At 35.7% G+C, this 23,809-nt stretch overlaps 3 protein-coding genes across 8 annotated transcripts in view; all 3 read right to left on the reverse strand.

Annotated features, from left to right (window-relative positions):
- LOC127836879 (uncharacterized) overlaps positions 1 to 23,809 on the reverse strand; it is a 339,553-nt gene continuing 315,744 nt past the window's right edge. For both annotated transcript variants that reach the window (XR_008028962.1, XR_008028963.1), the window contains exon 6: positions 1 to 82. The gene's annotated coding sequence lies outside the window, so the exon portion shown is untranslated. The remainder of the gene's footprint in view (positions 83 to 23,809) is intronic.
- LOC127836878 (uncharacterized) lies at positions 51 to 15,083 on the reverse strand. Of its 4 annotated transcripts, none has more exons than XM_052363526.1 (5): positions 14,922 to 15,083; positions 3,214 to 3,359; positions 2,276 to 2,444; positions 1,652 to 1,817; positions 51 to 550 (listed from the first exon to the last, which is right to left on the reverse strand). In XM_052363526.1, exons 2-5 carry the CDS (start codon positions 3,348 to 3,350, stop codon positions 459 to 461), a joined length of 564 nt encoding a protein of 187 aa, XP_052219486.1. In that variant the 5' UTR covers positions 3,351 to 3,359; positions 14,922 to 15,083; the 3' UTR covers positions 51 to 458. The 4 variants fall into 4 exon arrangements, with proteins under 4 accessions (XP_052219486.1, XP_052219485.1, XP_052219489.1 ...); XM_052363525.1 differs by lacking the exon at positions 14,922 to 15,083 and adding an exon at positions 5,057 to 5,218; XM_052363529.1 differs by lacking the exon at positions 14,922 to 15,083 and adding an exon at positions 5,057 to 5,218 and having other exon boundaries at positions 1,635 to 1,817.
- The window catches only part of LOC127836864 (uncharacterized), a 17,394-nt gene continuing 4,207 nt past the window's right edge, over positions 10,623 to 23,809 (reverse strand). The window contains exon 3 of one of the 2 annotated variants that reach the window (XM_052363502.1): positions 10,623 to 13,315. In XM_052363502.1, coding sequence (XP_052219462.1) covers positions 11,972 to 13,315 — 1,344 coding nt within the window. In that variant the 3' untranslated portion in view covers positions 10,623 to 11,971. Of the gene's footprint in view, positions 13,316 to 20,487; positions 23,180 to 23,809 lie in introns of those variants that run through there. The other variant, XM_052363501.1, reaches the window with a different exon arrangement.

Below are 23,809 nucleotides of genomic sequence, written 5' to 3' on the forward strand. Positions count from 1 at the left end.
TGAAACATAAAGTATTTTAGTTATTCTCAAAGCATGTAAAGACAACAAACAACAAGCACTGCATTTTAATAAGGCCTATTACCTTTATCAGGCATACATATATTGCATAAAATAGAAAAGAGCTCTCCAGTACATTCACTTTGCATGGATATACCAAGGAATATCAGGTCTTTAGTTTTATGTTTAAGTGTAGGCTCTTCCGTTCAATGAACAACTAGCGGATGTGTGCAAATAAACATTCCTTGGATTGTTTGTAATAATGTCTCTCGTGGTTTTGCTTAATGAATGTTTGTATTCCTATATTCAAATGGTTTGTGTAACAGTTTCTTACTGACATTCAGACAGTCCTTGGAAGTCCAATTTTAATAAATTCAAATCAATGTAAAGATCGCGCATGATGACGTTTCATTAAGTTTGTGTTGACGTCATGTAAACGTTGCTTGACTTTTTGAATGACGTCACGTGAACTGTATAATTACGTCATGATGTTGTGGAAACGCCTTCAACATGGCCTCCCTTTCTCCTGCGATCCAGTCCCGAAATTCAAAACCTGGGCAAAAGGAAAAACACGAGTGTACGCACGTAAAATATACTCAAATAATTAACATAGTTTTGCTTTTTGCTATGCTACAAAAAGTGCATAAACCATAATTTCCATTATACCTTTGTTTGCGTATACGTGCTTTTTTAATGTAGATCTAATCAACACATGATTAGCTTAATACGACTGTCCTTCAATAAAATACTATGATTTGAAAGGTCATTAACATGCAGTGTGATTGGATGAATACCTTAAAATGTAGCTTAACTTCAATACAGACAAACCTAACTAAACATCTGAACAAACTCAACTTTTTACCGTACCACCACATATTCGTGAATTAATTCCCACTCATCAGAAGTCGAAGTCATTGTTTAGTGGCAAACAAATCCAACAATGTTCGGCAACTATTCAGCACGCACTTCAACTGACATCATGTCAGTATTTAATTATATTATTGAGAATTTAGCAGCGACTACACTGAATTTACAAAAATATTTGTTATATATAGCCGTCCCTACTACATAAACCGTCAGACAGTTATCTTGTGATAAGATACTGGCTTAGGAATCGGAATCGGATGGTCCCTGGTTCGAATCCATCTAAGACTTTTATAAGCAAATCATTAATTCCGCGCTTGCAGCTCTTCATCCGGATATATAAACGTGTCTTGTTCTGAGAAAACTGGGCTTAATTCATGTGCGTAAAGTGTAGTCCCAGATAAGCCTGTGCAGTCCGCACAGGCTAATCAGGGACGACACTTTACGCTTTAATGGTATTTTTAGTTTCAAGGAAGTCCATCCTTACCGAAAATCAAGTTTAGGCGGAAAGTGTCGTCCCTGATTAGCGTGTGCGGACTGCACAGGCTAATCTGGGACGACACTTTACGCATATGTATTATGCCCAGTTTTATCAGAACAAGACAAAAATTGTTACCTGTGAGGGAAATAAGCCAATATGAGTGGCTGCATATAGCCCCGAATGGAAACGGAGAACTTATTGCATGGTGATCGGGTGGTTACTATGAATTTAGGCTGAAGATGAGAAAAGTATCGTTATCACACTATAAACCCATGTCTTTAGCTCTCTTGACCTTTACTCGTTACTCACCCGGCGTCACCACGGCGCTGTAGAGCGCGTAGGCCGCCCCTTCCTGTAGTTCGGCGCAGTACCACGTGTCATGCGGCACAATCGCCTGCCCCATACAGTCTTCATGACGCACAACGTCCCCCAGTGTGACACTCGACAGTGTCCCGCCGTCCGTCAACATCCGTACCTACCAGGGGAAAGTGGTACATGCTGTGTACATAACAGTAAACTCGGTGTGTATATTCTCCAAAATAGTGAGAAATACAACAATATCCGTGAGATCAATTTCTTATTAGTTTAAGTTGTAAGAACTTATCCACAGGCTAATCAATGACGTCACTTTCCGCTTTAATGGTATTTTCGTTTTAAGAAAGGCTCTTCTTAGCGAATGTCCATTTTAGGCGGAAATTTCGTCCCTGATAAGCCTGTGTGTACTGCACAGGCTAATCGTGGACGAAACTTTTCGCACACGTATTAAACTCCGTTTGTCTGATCGAGGCTCACATGAAAGAAATGCCAAAGTGTCCATGAATCAAACTACGAAATGACTTCGTTATTATGACGTCATGGCAATTGAAGTCTCGCCAAAAAGAGCAAATCATCTTATCCCGTAAGAACCGCTATTGCACTTCCACAACCACTGACCTTGACCTTTCCACCAGCATGCCAGTAGAATCCCTCGTCTGACAGGTGTTTGTGCCACGTGACGCAGTGAGGCTGTGTCAACAGGAAGTATATACTGGTCGCCGTGGAGCGAGGCCCGTCATGGCTGGGGACGGAGGAGTTATTTAGTTCACCCGTGTAGAGAACACAACTATTGAACATTTCAGAATGAGGACTGTGACGTAACACAGAAAATTATATTAGGGTTAATCATTTTATAATCAAATTGTTATTATATAAGGGTTAGTAATTTTATAATCAAATTATAATACAGAGGCAAAAAACATACAAAATCATAAATAACTACACTATAACTAAATAAAGACGGTAAGTAATTAATATACCAAACGAAAACAAAGCAATTAACATGTCATAACATACAATTAGGTCTCTTCTACGAGATACCTAAAAGTATCGTGACTTGTTTAATGCATAGAAACAGTTAGTAGGCACATTAAGCGGGAAGAAGCGACATTCCGATGCGTTTTCCAGGTGTGAATACAAATTGGAGATGTCAAATTAAATGGAGACTCGCGAGTACAGAGGCGTAAAGTCCAGTGGGACGATATGTCATCTGTCCAAGAACGGAAAAATTCACATGTTTGACGACCATTACTTGATGACAGGCGTGGGTCACGAATTAGGCGAGTACGTAACGAAATTGGTATAAATAACCCGTCTAAATATGCAGATAACACACGCCCTTGCCTTCTCTTAGGAAATATTCATTTTGTGTTATTTACTTTGGTTTTGAAATATTTGTTTATCTTAAATAAAGAACTTTAACTTTACATTCAGACTTGTGATTCATATTACGTGACATGACGATACATGCTTATCTGGTATGACATTTTAAGCCTGGTTTTTATAAGAGAATGGCTCATAAGTAGATTGAAATTCAGTTTGTTGCTGAGACTTACCTTGTCGGTGAAGTAAACACCACCTCCCTGTCCCCTTTAAACATCTCCCGGAATGCGCCGTATCCCGAGGGGTGGGGAACCAAGCCCAGCTGCTTCTTCAGACGCTCCATTTCCGCTTCCGGTGATTGTTGCGACATCCTAGGTGCCTATGTTATACAAACATAACCACGTATACATAGATTTGCGCAAAGTGTGAACGCGTTGTCCGTTTACCGACCGACCCGTTTAAATGTGCGCTCAATGCATCTCTCAGACATGCATTTATTATGTGTATACATGTATATAATTAGTCTATCCATTCTTATTAACTGCATGCATACACGTTGTTTTTTCTCCAAATAAGCATTTTAAAGCGTTGAAAGGTATTGAAAAGTGTTGCAAACGCTTTTTTATCTCATGCTATACCCTGTTTCCAATGTAATACAACCATAACATATATTTTTATATTACATATGTGTAATACAACATTTTAAAGCGTTTTTATTGGCTAAGTTTCCGTTTATTGACCAATCGCATTTTGTTATTTTGCTGAAATGACGTTGCAACGTCAAATGACGTCACGAAATGTAAACAACATTTCGGAATTTTTTCATTATGTTTGCGTAAATATTTATTTAATTTGCTCATTTAAAAGCATGTGATAAAAAGATCTGACACTCGTTGTCATATCATACCATATTTTATTAAACTCGTCAAGAAAATTCGTTAGTAAGCTCGCCAAAGGCTCGCTTACTAACAAAATTCCTGAACTCGTTTAATAAAATATGGTATGATATGAAAACTCGTGCCAGATCCTATATGTATGTGTGCATTATTTCAATCTATAAACGTATTGACAGGTGAAGAAGTGTGTTTGCTGTAATGAAAACATGCAGGTTGTACAGGGAAAATTAGAAAGATCAAGATTATTAACCAGCATTAACAGTTTCTTTTTTTCTTTTTTTTTATGAGACAAAATACATATCACAATTTGAAAAAAGGTTGTATTAATGTTGGTGCTGTACATTTAAAACTGTTCGCAAACAAGAATAAACAGGAATAAACAAGTCACTTTGTGAATGCAGTAGTAAATAAGTTCCCCAAGCTCACATAAGGATAAGCACATTTAGACATTCACCAATAATCTGTAAATGAGTTGTAATCGAGACATCCTAACCGCACCTGGGTAATTTTATTAGTTGATCGCGTGAACGGCCGACTAAATTTACAGAGCATGTTTTGGAAATCAGTATGTGCTTAGCTACGCTAATGACGGTAACTCACTACGCTTGGATTGATTACCGCTGCCTGTCTGCACTGCAGACGACGAATGCTTAGAAGCGTATGCTCTACTACTGCAGTATGTGTATTTACCAGCTTGTAAGACGACATTGGCCAGTCTATTGTTTATCATTGAAATATGTACATATATGCTGCTTTAAGGAAAAAAGGGGCTTTATGCGTGTCAAATAAGTTAGCCTGTGCACACTGATTAGCCTGTGTAATGTGCACAAGCTAATCAAGGATGACAACAGCACACAACTTTAGTGCCTTCAGCGCTTTGATTTAGATATAAACTACGGCATTTACTAATCGTACGCAATATGACGATAGTAACCGATTACTCAAAGTGATCGTGCGCTACACCAATCGTGATACATTGGCTATCTCCGGAATCCTCCGTTAGATGTAATAAATCGTCTGCTAGTCCATTATTAGTCGCGCTAGTACATTTACATCAGTTTTAAAAGTGACATACAAATTAAAATGCGAAGGCAAGTCAAACAATTGCAGTAGCTCTGTATAAGTACATCTATTTACCTGATCAAATAAGCTATCAACACAAGTGAAAACTCAAGCATACCTGTTTACTCAACTCCCTGTGTGCAAAGATAGCGCAGCCGTTCAGCAACACGTGTTAACACAGATCTAACTCAATAGTATCATAAACCAAACGAGTTTAACATGCTATCAACCACTTGATTAAAGTGCTATAAAGAGTAGGGTTTATAAACTACTGTACTAATGCTCGCAACGTAGCTATAATCATAATCGAGTTATGGAACCTGTTAACTCTTATTTAATGCGTTGTTGTAAAAACAACAACAACAGCAAAGCAGATCTAAGTTCTTTCAACCCAGGATCCTTCATGCCCTTGCCTCAACTCATCTTCACTGTCCGATCTTATTGAACTTGTTCCGAAGATCGTCACGCGATACTCTTTTTAAATTACTAACTGCTTTATATTGTTAAAGGGGCCTTTTCACAGATTTTGGCATGTATTGAAGTTTGTCATTAAATACTTTATATTGATAAATGAAAATATTGAATCTAAAAAGCTCCAGTATAAATACAAAAATAAAATTAAAACCACTCGACCATCCATGCTCACACAATGAGTGATGTATTTTATACTTTATATAAGCTATCCTCGTAGTATTGCAAAATATAACGACAACAACAGAACTCTCCAAACTATTCAACCGTTTCACGTTGCAACGCTTTATTTTTTTGGTTTTTAAATCGTCAAAAGATGCCTATAGGGGATATTTAAAGCATGGTTAATGTTCAGTATTACTGTTTCCTCACAAATATCATAACTACAACAAACATTTGCGAATCTGAAACACGTTTTTCAATTTTGTCAATTTACCAACATGTGAAAATGCCCTTTTTAAGGTGTGCAAAGTTCCGCTTTCAACAAATATAGGGTAGGTATGTTGGCCAAAGTTAAGTTCACTTCTTTCACTTTACAAATTTATTATTTCTCTCTACTTTACGTATGTGTCATTTCCCTCTATAAAGCACCACTCAAGTTACAGAAAAAAAATTGAATATGAAATGTTTTAGGAAAATTGAACAATTAGAATTTTCTAGTATTATATAGTTTTATGGGGGTTTTTTTTCAGAGATAGAAAACGTAAATCACAAACATGCTTTCATGATGGAGAAGTACAGTTATTGTTTTAATTAAAAGCTTTCAATTTCTGGGGTCATGTAATAAACTTAATATTAAAGTGTAAAATAATTCTTAGAACGTTATCAAAATCATAGATTATTATAAGCAAAACTGGCATGTGAGTGGGCAGCAACTTATCAAGAGAATTTCAGTTTGTATCGAAAATGTTGAAAACATGATCTACGCGTATTCTAAAGTAACACCGACGACCCTGAAAATAACCTGTTTATCTTGTGGCGATACGAAGAAGAACGTTGCATGAAAATCAAGGGACTAGTTAAAATCAGTGCACACGTGTTTTACAACAAGAATAGTGTTTACATTATACAAAAGTGTCCAGAAAATCTTTCTTCTAAATATGGAATAAATGGAGATGAGTTAAAGGAAAAATGTCGTCGTTATAACGAAAATGCTATTTTATAACTTAATATATTTTAACACGAATTAAATCATGAACAAAAATTGCCAAAAAACATTTAGATACTTAAAACGATGATTTTGTTGTTATTTTACAGATACGGATTAATCAAAATGCCACGATTTTTTATAGGCATCAATAGTTTGGTAACAAAAACACGTTATTTGAACCCTTCGCTAATCATTAAAAACTAAACGGTGAATCATCACAACAGATATAAAAAGGACATATATACATAATACACTTATTTCATCTTAAAATCTCAAGGTATGGTCTCTGTCGCCAAAATATCGAGTGTCAAAATATTATGTGTGCTTATCAATTATATTTCTATAACATTATGAGAGAATAAAAAAATAACTACGTAAACTTAGTTATACGGATATTAAACCCCAATAATTTACTGTTTATTACACAGACCAGAAGCAGATAATTTTCTAAACGGCAGTTAGAATACTATTTAAAACAGTATTATTGTTTGCTTACACTATTGTTTATGTTATATTGAACTATTCACTATAAAATATAATATGCCACGGGATTTTTGCATGGATCATAATTATTCGTATTGATTTGATAAACACTTAAAAGCTTTGCATTTCTAAGTAATAATAATCAAATGGATTAAATCTAAGGTTACACAGAAAATGATTACTTTCTTTTGTTTTATAACTTTCGAAAATATCCAGCAAAGGCGAATCTCAAATTGACACAAGTTATCAGCGTTGTGTATTTTTCTGTACAGATGTTGTTATGTAGTTTATTGTTGTTGGGGTTTTGAAATGTGTCTTATCAGAGGATATATCTCTAGTTGTTTATGGCAGTCACAGTGTGCTATCCGATATTCTATTAGAAATCCCCTAATCAAATCAAGTTTGTTTTATAAACATTCATCGCTATCATATAAGGGCCTAACACAGGGATGGAGCACCCTGTCGATCCAAAGTCCCACCGCGCCCCTTTTTATCTACGCATGCCCTTGTTTTGATTTCATCACATCATTATAACGGAAGTAGTATTTAAATACATCCATTAGAAATCTTGCAAGTATCCGTTCTGTGGCTATAAGTTTGAACTGTACAACGTAGTCATATTCAACGCGATCTTACTGTAGTATTACAATCAAATAAATCAAACATAAATTCAGGTTTGTTTCCGGCATTTGCGTTAAACAAAAAAAAGACAAATATATTTTTATCGATTCATATTCCCTACCTGATTGTCATATTGAGCAATAGATTCTTTGCTGTCCGAGTCACTTTCAGAAAAAAATCTTACTGACAATCACTAAATTTCGTTTCATACATGTAATGTTCAAAAGAAAATTCTTCATAATCTCTATAATAGTCCATTTTAATTTATTGTTCTTACAAAAGTTGCGATAAATTTCGCATCCAATGCCATTTTATGCCGGTTCGTAAATGCCGGCGAATGAACACGGTTCCAACATACGTCACTATCAGTTTGTATAAAAATAGCGAGTAGATCGGAATATGTGAAAATTCGCGACTTTGTCATGTTCGTTCTCACTAATAACACCCCCATTGAATCGAAACGAGGTGCCAAAACGTGTTTGTTTCCAATTAATTGGATTTAATAGTGTTTTAAGGGTTTTAAAAGCATGGAATTTCACATTTAAGCCACAATTCTAGTCTTTCACAAGAAATGTAACCGTATGTTGTTGTTTTTAGTTCTAATTTATACATTTTACATGGGTACTCGAGCACGGAAACATTCAAATATCTTTGTTACTTATTTATATTGATATGTAAAAATGATCGAAAGCAGCATAAATTAACAGAACGTTTACATGAAATACCAATTAAGACATAAGTCCAGGCGCATCACCAAAGCAAGGAAGGATCGGTCTTGTTATCGCAAACAAACAAATGAGCCGTGCTCCGTTTAATGCATGTGCGTAAAGTGTCGTCCCAGATTAGACTTCACAGTCCGCACAGGCTAATCAGGGACGACACTTTCCACCTAAACTTTTTTGCTAAGAAGAGACTATCTTGAAATATACAATATCATAAAAGCGGAAAGTGTCGCCCCTGATTAGCCTGTGCTGACTGCACAGGCTAATCTTGGACGACACTTTAGACACATGCATTAAACCCCTTTTTCACAGAGCGAGGCCCAAATGTTTGCAAGTCTAACATGCAACTATAAAAATAGTTTAAAGCATGGATACCGTTTCAGAATTCAGCGGAAGTAAGTAACGGTTCGATGAATTAAGTTGTGGAAACGCAAACATTAATAAAGAAAGTTACGATTAAGCCGAAACCATACATACGTATGTGTGTTTTTAGCCCTAAAATTCAGCAACTTACACTCATAGATGAAATTTGAATTGCTCCACTTTGCATTACAGGATGTCGTTTCCATTGACGGAAATAGGGCCAATTTCCCTTTATCGCATACACACGCCTACTCCCATTCCCTTATCAAATCAAAACATTTGTTCTTATGATATCTCATCAAAATTATCAAATGTTTACGACTGAAAAACAAGGTCAGAAGCCACATTGATTAGACTGAAAAGAAAGGCCACTTGTATTATACAAACATCAAAATGGCTGCTTATGTTCTCAACTCGTGGACCGCCTTTGTCCCTTTTTTGTTATCTGCGGAGTTTATTCGTAATTCCAGATGTGCACCCATATTTATATATATGTATGGTATGTAAGCATGAGTTTACTAAGAATTCTAACATATCCGTAAGTCACGGCGTGTCAATCACTCTATTCCTTGGTTACTATCTGAAGTTGTTTCAGGAAGCCGTTACTAATCTAATCTATCTTTTTTATTTTTAGTAACCTGTTATTGTTTATTTCGACATGTTGGTCAGTATACGAGAGTTTTAAGTTATTTAAGAATTTCTGGAAATGTTTAAGGCGTGACATAGTGATCCCGAGCATTGAAAGTAACGACATGACTTTAATACTTGTAACATAGCATCGTCCGTCTTGTGTCGTGTCGTATTGGCGCTGACTTACTCTCTTTAAAATGGCCGCAATCAAACAAGCCTCACGTTTTTCGTCTTGTGTCGTGTCGTATTGGCATTGACGCACTTACGGCTTAGTTAAAAGAGCGGACAAAGCGCTGTACTTCAAATCCTTGCATCGCGGATTCGAGCCCGGCCCTGCCATATATTTTATTTGGGAATTGGTCTTCTATACATTTCTACAGCCAATTACTCTGATTCAAGTAGAGAAGATGTTCGTTAATGATATAAGTATGTGAACATAGTAATGGTAAACCAGCTACCCAAGTTGTTTCGTGTCGTTTAGGCGAAACTCTTTAAGCTATTCAACATGCATCACATATATTACTTGGATTATTTTCCTTGCACGTTGATTATATCTCGCAAAAGAACGCTCACTGTGGTTTATATTGAGTCCAATTGGTAACTAAATGTGCATTCTGCGTATTTTGTTACTTGCCATATAATGCTCCACCTCTCGTAGTATACTGTTACAACATTACAAATAGACTTTACATAACTGTTGTGTCCATTTACTGTATCATGAACCATCTCATAATGCTATCATTTGGGCTTGTTGTTTGTCTTTATTTAATGTTCTGATATTATTTGCGTACATGGTCGAAAATAAGAAGTTATTATGTTATGTAAATAGTTCAAAACAATATACAATTGTACTCCATAAACATAAACACAATAGCAGATATAACGATAGCGAATGCCATTTATCTTGACAGGAGTGTCTCAGTCCTCATTGACAACCGTTACAATATCTGCTCGTTCAGACTGTGCGATGAAAAGATTAACCGGTGGGTACGAACAACAACTCAATTACGAGTATGTTGAGAAAACAGTCAGTCAAATATTGGCATATTTTATGTAACTCAGTTAACAAATGTACTAATTGCTTGTCATCGGATGGCGAATAAAAATATATGATTGAACTAATCTCTTTGCTTTAGACAACTGCGTCAAGAAGGTCGTACTCAGAAGACATGTGTTGTCTGTAACACAATAGAAGCAGGTAATAATTTTTTTTCATACCGTTCAGTAATAACAAAAATGGAGGGACTCGCGGAGTTTGAAACGCATACAAAGTGAAGAAAGATCGACAACTGTAACTGTGATGTCTTCTCTAACACACAGTTTAAATTGTAAGTTGTAAGAACTTATTAAATACTCATTATGAATGAAATAATTAAGAAAACAGTTATGGTTACTTTTACGTGTAATTACATCATTAATGTAATCCATCAATACTTTGAGGTATTCGTTCAATTGTACGCGTGTGTTACTCCCCCGGCTATGATTTTACAGATCTCTCCGACACCTAGTCACACACACAGAGCCAAGAGTATAAGTACCGGATATAGATCATCGGGTACACGGAGTAACACACCACGTAAATAGGATGTATACCAGAAGATGCGACTTATCGACATATTAGCAACTACCTCGATCAGCCAGAATCCCGCAATTCTAAAACGATAAATTATCGTGCGAAAGTACAACACCGAAGTATTCAGAATATTGTTTCAGTTCATTCAGCCCGGGTCTGCAACTGACGTCACCGCGATTGTTCATTTATGCGGTAAACATCAGTTCGAACTCTGAGATTTGCGTATAGCTTGTTGGAAATATATCAAGACACGTCTAGAATGCGGATGCGAAACAGACAATCTTGTACGATCCAGAGCGTACCATAGTCATCGAAAATATCAAGCTATTGTTGATGTTGTTAATTTGTTTGTCTTGATAATTACTCTCATTTTTTTATGAATAAAGCTCATTGAAATCATTATAATGGGGGAAAAGTAGGGATGTTTGACATTTATCAGAACAAGTATAACCGTGTAGTAATAATGAAAAAATGGACACCATTAATGTGTTTGGCTTTGATATGAATTGCTTTTTATTACATATTTAGGCGATACGAAATCCACATTGCCATAACACCGTCAGTGATTCTTCAAGAGAGTCAGCTGTTTGAGTCAACGACGACTCCCTTGTTATTTGTAACCCCAACCATATGAATCATTTGGCAACTTTAAGCATTGATTCCGTGATGCGGTAGTCGCTCACATTTTTTTTAATCGAATTTTTTTTTAAACATACGGTTGTGAACTGAAAATTACAATCCACGAAACATCAATAAATGCTAATTTTTTTTTATCAGATGGCTTACCTGCGTTAACATCGTATTTTACAACCATATTCAAGAATGCAAAACACCAATATATACGCTTATGGGTTTTTAGTTCATTATTATTTTACAATCATTAATTTAATAAATACTGCATATATATTGGAAAATATTACGCCGTAAATTCCGTCGATGACTGACATTAATTATTTGCGTGAATGTGTGGTCTTTAGTACAGCCATGGTACACGTGTAATTTTAGTATGTTAGTTCATTATTACATTAACATTGCGTCATTAATATATTTCAGATCATTTACAGAACAGCCCTCCTGGATCATTCGTTGTCGCACCTCTATCACTACCTCTTCAATGCGAAAATTTATCGAATTCACGAAATCGTTCTCATATCCACATTGCGCTACTCTTTTCTTTATCTCGAGATTCAGCATCTCCAGCTCCATCCTTTTCTTGCTGTACCACAACATAGGCTCCGGGGATCCGACAATAGCCTTTCGTATCTTCTCCAATCTAAGTATTACCCCGGGACCTTCTTCTAGCATGTCCGTGATATCTGCTACCCATTTACGATGCAGCCTATTGTTTATACCACCTGCTTCCATTAAATTTCGTTCAGGAATCATGTAATACGGCATATGTTTTTTGGCAATTGCAGTCCTTAGTTCTCTCAGACCGTCATGCAGCCAGTGAAGCAAACTGTATGCACTAAAGCGTGTCTGTGGGTTACGTTCAGCTTGCCATAAAACTATGTTTTTCAGTATATATGACGTTATTTCTTTATTTTTTGGTTTGATTATATCTTTGATGATCATTTTTAGTATAACATAAACTTTCGCCTGAGTATCATTAAGGTTGCTTACGAGTTCTGCCTCACCGCGGTTAAAGTTAATCCTCCATTCCATGTGCTTGAATTCACTCCCCTTAAATCCTACCGGTGTTAGAATCGCTCCTAATGCTACGACGTTCTGAACTATGACTGGTGACGGCCAATGACGGGGCCTGTCAGCCCATCTGTGTAGGACACTTGGGCATAAACATCGAAGTCCGAGTACGTTGTCTGTATGCAAAATCCCATCAACGGAAATTGGTGATGACGGTCCCACGCATTTATGATGCACAATTTTGCGTACACCGGTATGTGCAAGGAGCGACGAAAATTCATCTAACAATAAACTACTGCTCAATAGAACGTCCCCATTTCCATTATAACACAGAGCATTGTGGATTATTTTGAGACAACTAGACGTGTGTCTCTCTAATAAAAGTCTGCAGTGTCCTGGATATACATGTGTATCCATCCTGTACACATTTAAGTCGTCTGGTTTGCTGTACAGATTGATACCAGCTTCCAAACAGATGACATTTTTCAGCAAGAATAGATAGTCAAGGTCGCTTTCTAAAGAGCAGGTCAGCCCTTCTCCCTTACTGCCAGCTGTGATTAAAGTGCCAATACTTTTGATTGCCGATCTATTACTTAGGTGTGCATTTCTCAGTCTGTCACACTCCCTGTACGTCGCAACGCGCCACCGTCTCATCTCCTCGCCGTATCCCAGCCGGGTCATTATAGTACAGATCTCAACAGACACACTCTCTACATAATTCTGAAAACAAAATAGGACGTTCTTTATGTCTGTTTAGGATGCGTGATAAAAGATTTTTAAATTATGCGCATATAAAAAAACACCTTTCCGAAGTTGGTTATAATATTTTTTCAGATAATATAAAGTTGTGTGTATTTGTAAATGAAAAATAGTGTCTACAGGTATGCATTTCCACAGTTAACGTCATTATTAAATAATATCGTAAATATATACATATGTGTAATACAACATTTTAAAGCGTTTTTATTGGCTAAGTTTCCGTTTATTGACCAATCGCATTTTGTTATTTTGCTGAAATGACGTTGCAACGTCAAATGACGTCACGAAATGTAAACAACATTTCGGAATTTTTTCATTATGTTTGCGTAAATATTTATTTAATTTGCTCATTTAAAAGCATGTGATAAAAAGATCTGACACTCGTTGTCATATCATACCATATTTTATTAAACTCGTCAAGAAAATTCGTTAGTAAGCTCGCCAAAGGCTCGCTTACTAACAAAATTCCTGAACTCGTTTAATAAAATATGGTATGATATGAAAACTCGTGCCAGATCCTATATGTATGTGTGCATTATTTCAATCTATAAACGTATTGACAGGTGAAGAAGTGTGTTTGCTGTAATGAAAACATGCAGGTTGTACAGGGAAAATTAGAAAGATCAAGATTATTAACCAGCATTAACAGTTTCTTTTTTTCTTTTTTTTTATGAGACAAAATACATATCACAATTTGAAAAAAGGTTGTATTAATGTTGGTGCTGTACATTTAAAACTGTTCGCAAACAAGAATAAACAGGAATAAACAAGTCACTTTGTGAATGCAGTAGTAAATAAGTTCCCCAAGCTCACATAAGGATAAGCACATTTAGACATTCACCAATAATCTGTAAATGAGTTGTAATCGAGACATCCTAACCGCACCTGGGTAATTTTATTAGTTGATCGCGTGAACGGCCGACTAAATTTACAGAGCATGTTTTGGAAATCAGTATGTGCTTAGCTACGCTAATGACGGTAACTCACTACGCTTGGATTGATTACCGCTGCCTGTCTGCACTGCAGACGACGAATGCTTAGAAGCGTATGCTCTACTACTGCAGTATGTGTATTTACCAGCTTGTAAGACGACATTGGCCAGTCTATTGTTTATCATTGAAATATGTACATATATGCTGCTTTAAGGAAAAAAGGGGCTTTATGCGTGTCAAATAAGTTAGCCTGTGCACACTGATTAGCCTGTGTAATGTGCACAAGCTAATCAAGGATGACAACAGCACACAACTTTAGTGCCTTCAGCGCTTTGATTTAGATATAAACTACGGCATTTACTAATCGTACGCAATATGACGATAGTAACCGATTACTCAAAGTGATCGTGCGCTACACCAATCGTGATACATTGGCTATCTCCGGAATCCTCCGTTAGATGTAATAAATCGTCTGCTAGTCCATTATTAGTCGCGCTAGTACATTTACATCAGTTTTAAAAGTGACATACAAATTAAAATGCGAAGGCAAGTCAAACAATTGCAGTAGCTCTGTATAAGTACATCTATTTACCTGATCAAATAAGCTATCAACACAAGTGAAAACTCAAGCATACCTGTTTACTCAACTCCCTGTGTGCAAAGATAGCGCAGCCGTTCAGCAACACGTGTTAACACAGATCTAACTCAATAGTATCATAAACCAAACGAGTTTAACATGCTATCAACCACTTGATTAAAGTGCTATAAAGAGTAGGGTTTATAAACTACTGTACTAATGCTCGCAACGTAGCTATAATCATAATCGAGTTATGGAACCTGTTAACTCTTATTTAATGCGTTGTTGTAAAAACAACAACAACAGCAAAGCAGATCTAAGTTCTTTCAACCCAGGATCCTTCATGCCCTTGCCTCAACTCATCTTCACTGTCCGATCTTATTGAACTTGTTCCGAAGATCGTCACGCGATACTCTTTTTAAATTACTAACTGCTTTATATTGTTAAAGGGGCCTTTTCACAGATTTTGGCATGTATTGAAGTTTGTCATTAAATACTTTATATTGATAAATGAAAATATTGAATCTAAAAAGCTCCAGTATAAATACAAAAATAAAATTAAAACCACTCGACCATCCATGCTCACACAATGAGTGATGTATTTTATACTTTATATAAGCTATCCTCGTAGTATTGCAAAATATAACGACAACAACAGAACTCTCCAAACTATTCAACCGTTTCACGTTGCAACGCTTTATTTTTTTGGTTTTTAAATCGTCAAAAGATGCCTATAGGGGATATTTAAAGCATGGTTAATGTTCAGTATTACTGTTTCCTCACAAATATCATAACTACAACAAACATTTGCGAATCTGAAACACGTTTTTCAATTTTGTCAATTTACCAACATGTGAAAATGCCCTTTTTAAGGTGTGCAAAGTTCCGCTTTCAACAAATATAGGGTAGGTATGTTGGCCAAAGTTAAGTTCACTTCTTTCACTTTACAAATTTATTATTTCTCTCTACTTTACGTATGTGTCATTTCCCTCTATAAAGCACCACTCAAGTTACAGAAAAAAAATTGAATATGAAATGTTTTAGGAAAATTGAACAATTAGAATTTTCTAGTATTATATAGTTTTATGGGGGTTTTTTTTCAGAGATAGAAAACGTAAATCACAAACATGCTTTCATGATGGAGAAGTACAGTTATTGTTTTAATTAAAAGCTTTCAATTTCTGGGGTCATGTAATAAACTTAATATTAAAGTGTAAAATAATTCTTAGAACGTTATCAAAATCATAGATTATTATAAGCAAAACTGGCATGTGAGTGGGCAGCAACTTATCAAGAGAATTTCAGTTTGTATCGAAAATGTTGAAAACATGATCTACGCGTATTCTAAAGTAACACCGACGACCCTGAAAATAACCTGTTTATCTTGTGGCGATACGAAGAAGAACGTTGCATGAAAATCAAGGGACTAGTTAAAATCAGTGCACACGTGTTTTACAACAAGAATAGTGTTTACATTATACAAAAGTGTCCAGAAAATCTTTCTTCTAAATATGGAATAAATGGAGATGAGTTAAAGGAAAAATGTCGTCGTTATAACGAAAATGCTATTTTATAACTTAATATATTTTAACACGAATTAAATCATGAACAAAAATTGCCAAAAAACATTTAGATACTTAAAACGATGATTTTGTTGTTATTTTACAGATACGGATTAATCAAAATGCCACGATTTTTTATAGGCATCAATAGTTTGGTAACAAAAACACGTTATTTGAACCCTTCGCTAATCATTAAAAACTAAACGGTGAATCATCACAACAGATATAAAAAGGACATATATACATAATACACTTATTTCATCTTAAAATCTCAAGGTATGGTCTCTGTCGCCAAAATATCGAGTGTCAAAATATTATGTGTGCTTATCAATTATATTTCTATAACATTATGAGAGAATAAAAAAATAACTACGTAAACTTAGTTATACGGATATTAAACCCCAATAATTTACTGTTTATTACACAGACCAGAAGCAGATAATTTTCTAAACGGCAGTTAGAATACTATTTAAAACAGTATTATTGTTTGCTTACACTATTGTTTATGTTATATTGAACTATTCACTATAAAATATAATATGCCACGGGATTTTTGCATGGATCATAATTATTCGTATTGATTTGATAAACACTTAAAAGCTTTGCATTTCTAAGTAATAATAATCAAATGGATTAAATCTAAGGTTACACAGAAAATGATTACTTTCTTTTGTTTTATAACTTTCGAAAATATCCAGCAAAGGCGAATCTCAAATTGACACAAGTTATCAGCGTTGTGTATTTTTCTGTACAGATGTTGTTATGTAGTTTATTGTTGTTGGGGTTTTGAAATGTGTCTTATCAGAGGATATATCTCTAGTTGTTTATGGCAGTCACAGTGTGCTATCCGATATTCTATTAGAAATCCCCTAATCAAATCAAGTTTGTTTTATAAACATTCATCGCTATCATATAAGGGCCTAACACAGGGATGGAGCACCCTGTCGATCCAAAGTCCCACCGCGCCCCTTTTTATCTACGCATGCCCTTGTTTTGATTTCATCACATCATTATAACGGAAGTAGTATTTAAATACATCCATTAGAAATCTTGCAAGTATCCGTTCTGTGGCTATAAGTTTGAACTGTACAACGTAGTCATATTCAACGCGATCTTACTGTAGTATTACAATCAAATAAATCAAACATAAATTCAGGTTTGTTTCCGGCATTTGCGTTAAACAAAAAAAAGACAAATATATTTTTATCGATTCATATTCCCTACCTGATTGTCATATTGAGCAATAGATTCTTTGCTGTCCGAGTCACTTTCAGAAAAAAATCTTACTGACAATCACTAAATTTCGTTTCATACATGTAATGTTCAAAAGAAAATTCTTCATAATCTCTATAATAGTCCATTTTAATTTATTGTTCTTACAAAAGTTGCGATAAATTTCGCATCCAATGCCATTTTATGCCGGTTCGTAAATGCCGGCGAATGAACACGGTTCCAACATACGTCACTATCAGTTTGTATAAAAATAGCGAGTAGATCGGAATATGTGAAAATTCGCGACTTTGTCATGTTCGTTCTCACTAATAACACCCCCATTGAATCGAAACGAGGTGCCAAAACGTGTTTGTTTCCAATTAATTGGATTTAATAGTGTTTTAAGGGTTTTAAAAGCATGGAATTTCACATTTAAGCCACAATTCTAGTCTTTCACAAGAAATGTAACCGTATGTTGTTGTTTTTAGTTCTAATTTATACATTTTACATGGGTACTCGAGCACGGAAACATTCAAATATCTTTGTTACTTATTTATATTGATATGTAAAAATGATCGAAAGCAGCATAAATTAACAGAACGTTTACATGAAATACCAATTAAGACATAAGTCCAGGCGCATCACCAAAGCAAGGAAGGATCGGTCTTGTTATCGCAAACAAACAAATGAGCCGTGCTCCGTTTAATGCATGTGCGTAAAGTGTCGTCCCAGATTAGACTTCACAGTCCGCACAGGCTAATCAGGGACGACACTTTCCACCTAAACTTTTTTGCTAAGAAGAGACTATCTTGAAATATACAATATCATAAAAGCGGAAAGTGTCGCCCCTGATTAGCCTGTGCTGACTGCACAGGCTAATCTTGGACGACACTTTAGACACATGCATTAAACCCCTTTTTCACAGAGCGAGGCCCAAATGTTTGCAAGTCTAACATGCAACTATAAAAATAGTTTAAAGCATGGATACCGTTTCAGAATTCAGCGGAAGTAAGTAACGGTTCGATGAATTAAGTTGTGGAAACGCAAACATTAATAAAGAAAGTTACGATTAAGCCGAAACCATACATACGTATGTGTGTTTTTAGCCCTAAAATTCAGCAACTTACACTCATAGATGAAATTTGAATTGCTCCACTTTGCATTACAGGATGTCGTTTCCATTGACGGAAATAGGGCCAATTTCCCTTTATCGCATACACACGCCTACTCCCATTCCCTTATCAAATCAAAACATTTGTTCTTATGATATCTCATCAAAATTATCAAATGTTTACGACTGAAAAACAAGGTCAGAAGCCACATTGATTAGACTGAAAAGAAAGGCCACTTGTATTATACAAACATCAAAATGGCTGCTTATGTTCTCAACTCGTGGACCGCCTTTGTCCCTTTTTTGTTATCTGCGGAGTTTATTCGTAATTCCAGATGTGCACCCATATTTATATATATGTATGGTATGTAAGCATGAGTTTACTAAGAATTCTAACATATCCGTAAGTCACGGCGTGTCAATCACTCTATTCCTTGGTTACTATCTGAAGTTGTTTCAGGAAGCCGTTACTAATCTAATCTATCTTTTTTATTTTTAGTAACCTGTTATTGTTTATTTCGACATGTTGGTCAGTATACGAGAGTTTTAAGTTATTTAAGAATTTCTGGAAATGTTTAAGGCGTGACATAGTGATCCCGAGCATTGAAAGTAACGACATGACTTTAATACTTGTAACATAGCATCGTCCGTCTTGTGTCGTGTCGTATTGGCGCTGACTTACTCTCTTTAAAATGGCCGCAATCAAACAAGCCTCACGTTTTTCGTCTTGTGTCGTGTCGTATTGGCATTGACGCACTTACGGCTTAGTTAAAAGAGCGGACAAAGCGCTGTACTTCAAATCCTTGCATCGCGGATTCGAGCCCGGCCCTGCCATATATTTTATTTGGGAATTGGTCTTCTATACATTTCTACAGCCAATTACTCTGATTCAAGTAGAGAAGATGTTCGTTAATGATATAAGTATGTGAACATAGTAATGGTAAACCAGCTACCCAAGTTGTTTCGTGTCGTTTAGGCGAAACTCTTTAAGCTATTCAACATGCATCACATATATTACTTGGATTATTTTCCTTGCACGTTGATTATATCTCGCAAAAGAACGCTCACTGTGGTTTATATTGAGTCCAATTGGTAACTAAATGTGCATTCTGCGTATTTTGTTACTTGCCATATAATGCTCCACCTCTCGTAGTATACTGTTACAACATTACAAATAGACTTTACATAACTGTTGTGTCCATTTACTGTATCATGAACCATCTCATAATGCTATCATTTGGGCTTGTTGTTTGTCTTTATTTAATGTTCTGATATTATTTGCGTACATGGTCGAAAATAAGAAGTTATTATGTTATGTAAATAGTTCAAAACAATATACAATTGTACTCCATAAACATAAACACAATAGCAGATATAACGATAGCGAATGCCATTTATCTTGACAGGAGTGTCTCAGTCCTCATTGACAACCGTTACAATATCTGCTCGTTCAGACTGTGCGATGAAAAGATTAACCGGTGGGTACGAACAACAACTCAATTACGAGTATGTTGAGAAAACAGTCAGTCAAATATTGGCATATTTTATGTAACTCAGTTAACAAATGTACTAATTGCTTGTCATCGGATGGCGAATAAAAATATATGATTGAACTAATCTCTTTGCTTTAGACAACTGCGTCAAGAAGGTCGTACTCAGAAGACATGTGTTGTCTGTAACACAATAGAAGCAGGTAATAATTTTTTTTCATACCGTTCAGTAATAACAAAAATGGAGGGACTCGCGGAGTTTGAAACGCATACAAAGTGAAGAAAGATCGACAACTGTAACTGTGATGTCTTCTCTAACACACAGTTTAAATTGTAAGTTGTAAGAACTTATTAAATACTCATTATGAATGAAATAATTAAGAAAACAGTTATGGTTACTTTTACGTGTAATTACATCATTAATGTAATCCATCAATACTTTGAGGTATTCGTTCAATTGTACGCGTGTGTTACTCCCCCGGCTATGATTTTACAGATCTCTCCGACACCTAGTCACACACACAGAGCCAAGAGTATAAGTACCGGATATAGATCATCGGGTACACGGAGTAACACACCACGTAAATAGGATGTATACCAGAAGATGCGACTTATCGACATATTAGCAACTACCTCGATCAGCCAGAATCCCGCAATTCTAAAACGATAAATTATCGTGCGAAAGTACAACACCGAAGTATTCAGAATATTGTTTCAGTTCATTCAGCCCGGGTCTGCAACTGACGTCACCGCGATTGTTCATTTATGCGGTAAACATCAGTTCGAACTCTGAGATTTGCGTATAGCTTGTTGGAAATATATCAAGACACGTCTAGAATGCGGATGCGAAACAGACAATCTTGTACGATCCAGAGCGTACCATAGTCATCGAAAATATCAAGCTATTGTTGATGTTGTTAATTTGTTTGTCTTGATAATTACTCTCATTTTTTTATGAATAAAGCTCATTGAAATCATTATAATGGGGGAAAAGTAGGGATGTTTGACATTTATCAGAACAAGTATAACCGTGTAGTAATAATGAAAAAATGGACACCATTAATGTGTTTGGCTTTGATATGAATTGCTTTTTATTACATATTTAGGCGATACGAAATCCACATTGCCATAACACCGTCAGTGATTCTTCAAGAGAGTCAGCTGTTTGAGTCAACGACGACTCCCTTGTTATTTGTAACCCCAACCATATGAATCATTTGGCAACTTTAAGCATTGATTCCGTGATGCGGTAGTCGCTCACATTTTTTTTAATCGAATTTTTTTTAAACATACGGTTGTGAACTGAAAATTACAATCCACGAAACATCAATAAATGCTAATTTTTTTTTATCAGATGGCTTACCTGCGTTAACATCGTATTTTACAACCATATTCAAGAATGCAAAACACCAATATATACGCTTATGGGTTTTTAGTTCATTATTATTTTACAATCATTAATTTAATAAATACTGCATATATATTGGAAAATATTACGCCGTAAATTCCGTCGATGACTGACATTAATTATTTGCGTGAATGTGTGGTCTTTAGTACAGCCATGGTACACGTGTAATTTTAGTATGTTAGTTCATTATTACATTAACATTGCGTCATTAATATATTTCAGATCATTTACAGAACAGCCCTCCTGGATCATTCGTTGTCGCACCTCTATCACTACCTCTTCAATGCGAAAATTTATCGAATTCACGAAATCGTTCTCATATCCACATTGCGCTACTCTTTTCTTTATCTCGAGATTCAGCATCTCCAGCTCCATCCTTTTCTTGCTGTACCACAACATAGGCTCCGGGGATCCGACAATAGCCTTTCGTATCTTCTCCAATCTAAGTATTACCCCGGGACCTTCTTCTAGCATGTCCGTGATATCTGCTACCCATTTACGATGCAGCCTATTGTTTATACCACCTGCTTCCATTAAATTTCGTTCAGGAATCATGTAATACGGCATATGTTTTTTGGCAATTGCAGTCCTTAGTTCTCTCAGACCGTCATGCAGCCAGTGAAGCAAACTGTATGCACTAAAGCGTGTCTGTGGGTTACGTTCAGCTTGCCATAAAACTATGTTTTTCAGTATATATGACGTTATTTCTTTATTTTTTGGTTTGATTATATCTTTGATGATCATTTTTAGTATAACATAAACTTTCGCCTGAGTATCATTAAGGTTGCTTACGAGTTCTGCCTCACCGCGGTTAAAGTTAATCCTCCATTCCATGTGCTTGAATTCACTCCCCTTAAATCCTACCGGTGTTAGAATCGCTCCTAATGCTACGACGTTCTGAACTATGACTGGTGACGGCCAATGACGGGGCCTGTCAGCCCATCTGTGTAGGACACTTGGGCATAAACATCGAAGTCCGAGTACGTTGTCTGTATGCAAAATCCCATCAACGGAAATTGGTGATGACGGTCCCACGCATTTATGATGCACAATTTTGCGTACACCGGTATGTGCAAGGAGCGACGAAAATTCATCTAACAATAAACTACTGCTCAATAGAACGTCCCCATTTCCATTATAACACAGAGCATTGTGGATTATTTTGAGACAACTAGACGTGTGTCTCTCTAATAAAAGTCTGCAGTGTCCTGGATATACATGTGTATCCATCCTGTACACATTTAAGTCGTCTGGTTTGCTGTACAGATTGATACCAGCTTCCAAACAGATGACATTTTTCAGCAAGAATAGATAGTCAAGGTCGCTTTCTAAAGAGCAGGTCAGCCCTTCTCCCTTACTGCCAGCTGTGATTAAAGTGCCAATACTTTTGATTGCCGATCTATTACTTAGGTGTGCATTTCTCAGTCTGTCACACTCCCTGTACGTCGCAACGCGCCACCGTCTCATCTCCTCGCCGTATCCCAGCCGGGTCATTATAGTACAGATCTCAACAGACACACTCTCTACATAATTCTGAAAACAAAATAGGACGTTCTTTATGTCTGTTTAGGATGCGTGATAAAAGATTTTTAAATTATGCGCATATAAAAAAACACCTTTCCGAAGTTGGTTATAATATTTTTTCAGATAATATAAAGTTGTGTGTATTTGTAAATGAAAAATAGTGTCTACAGGTATGCATTTCCACAGTTAACGTCATTATTAAATAATATCGTAAATAAAATGTGAACATAGATGGGTAAGTCATTTTTGAATTATTTGTTGATCATTGTGTCTATTTGAATACATGTTTGAACATTAAGTGACAAATTGAGTGTTGATAAACACAGATTGTTTTATGGGTATATATATATATATATATATATATATATATATATATATATATATATATATATATATATATATATATATATATATATATATATATATATATATATATTGACGTTTAATACCATAACAGTATTATATGTGTAGTAGTAATAAATATGTATGTTCAGTTTTATCATTGAATGCTCGTGTTCATGTTCTTTGTTGAAAGGTATGTAGAATGAAGACGAAAACGCGTTCCTGAATGATAGCTTTGAAAACAGACTAAAATTAAATTAGACTCGAAGTTATTATATGTTATTAAATTATTCTGGA

Source organism: Dreissena polymorpha, chromosome 7 (genome assembly GCF_020536995.1).
Source record: "Dreissena polymorpha isolate Duluth1 chromosome 7, UMN_Dpol_1.0, whole genome shotgun sequence".
NCBI lineage: Eukaryota > Metazoa > Mollusca > Bivalvia > Myida > Dreissenidae > Dreissena > Dreissena polymorpha.

Coding starts and splice junctions, on each gene's coding strand:
- LOC127836878 (XM_052363526.1), bottom strand. CDS start 3,350: ATGTCGCAACAATCACCGGAAGCGGAAATGGAGCGTCTGAAGAAGCAG. Junction 2,445..3,213: donor GTGTTTACTTCACCGACAAG/GTAAGTCTCAGC, acceptor AATGTTCAATAG/TTGTGTTCTCTACACGGGTG. Junction 1,818..2,275: donor ATGCTGGTGGAAAGGTCAAG/GTCAGTGGTTGT, acceptor TTCCCCTGGTAG/GTACGGATGTTGACGGACGG.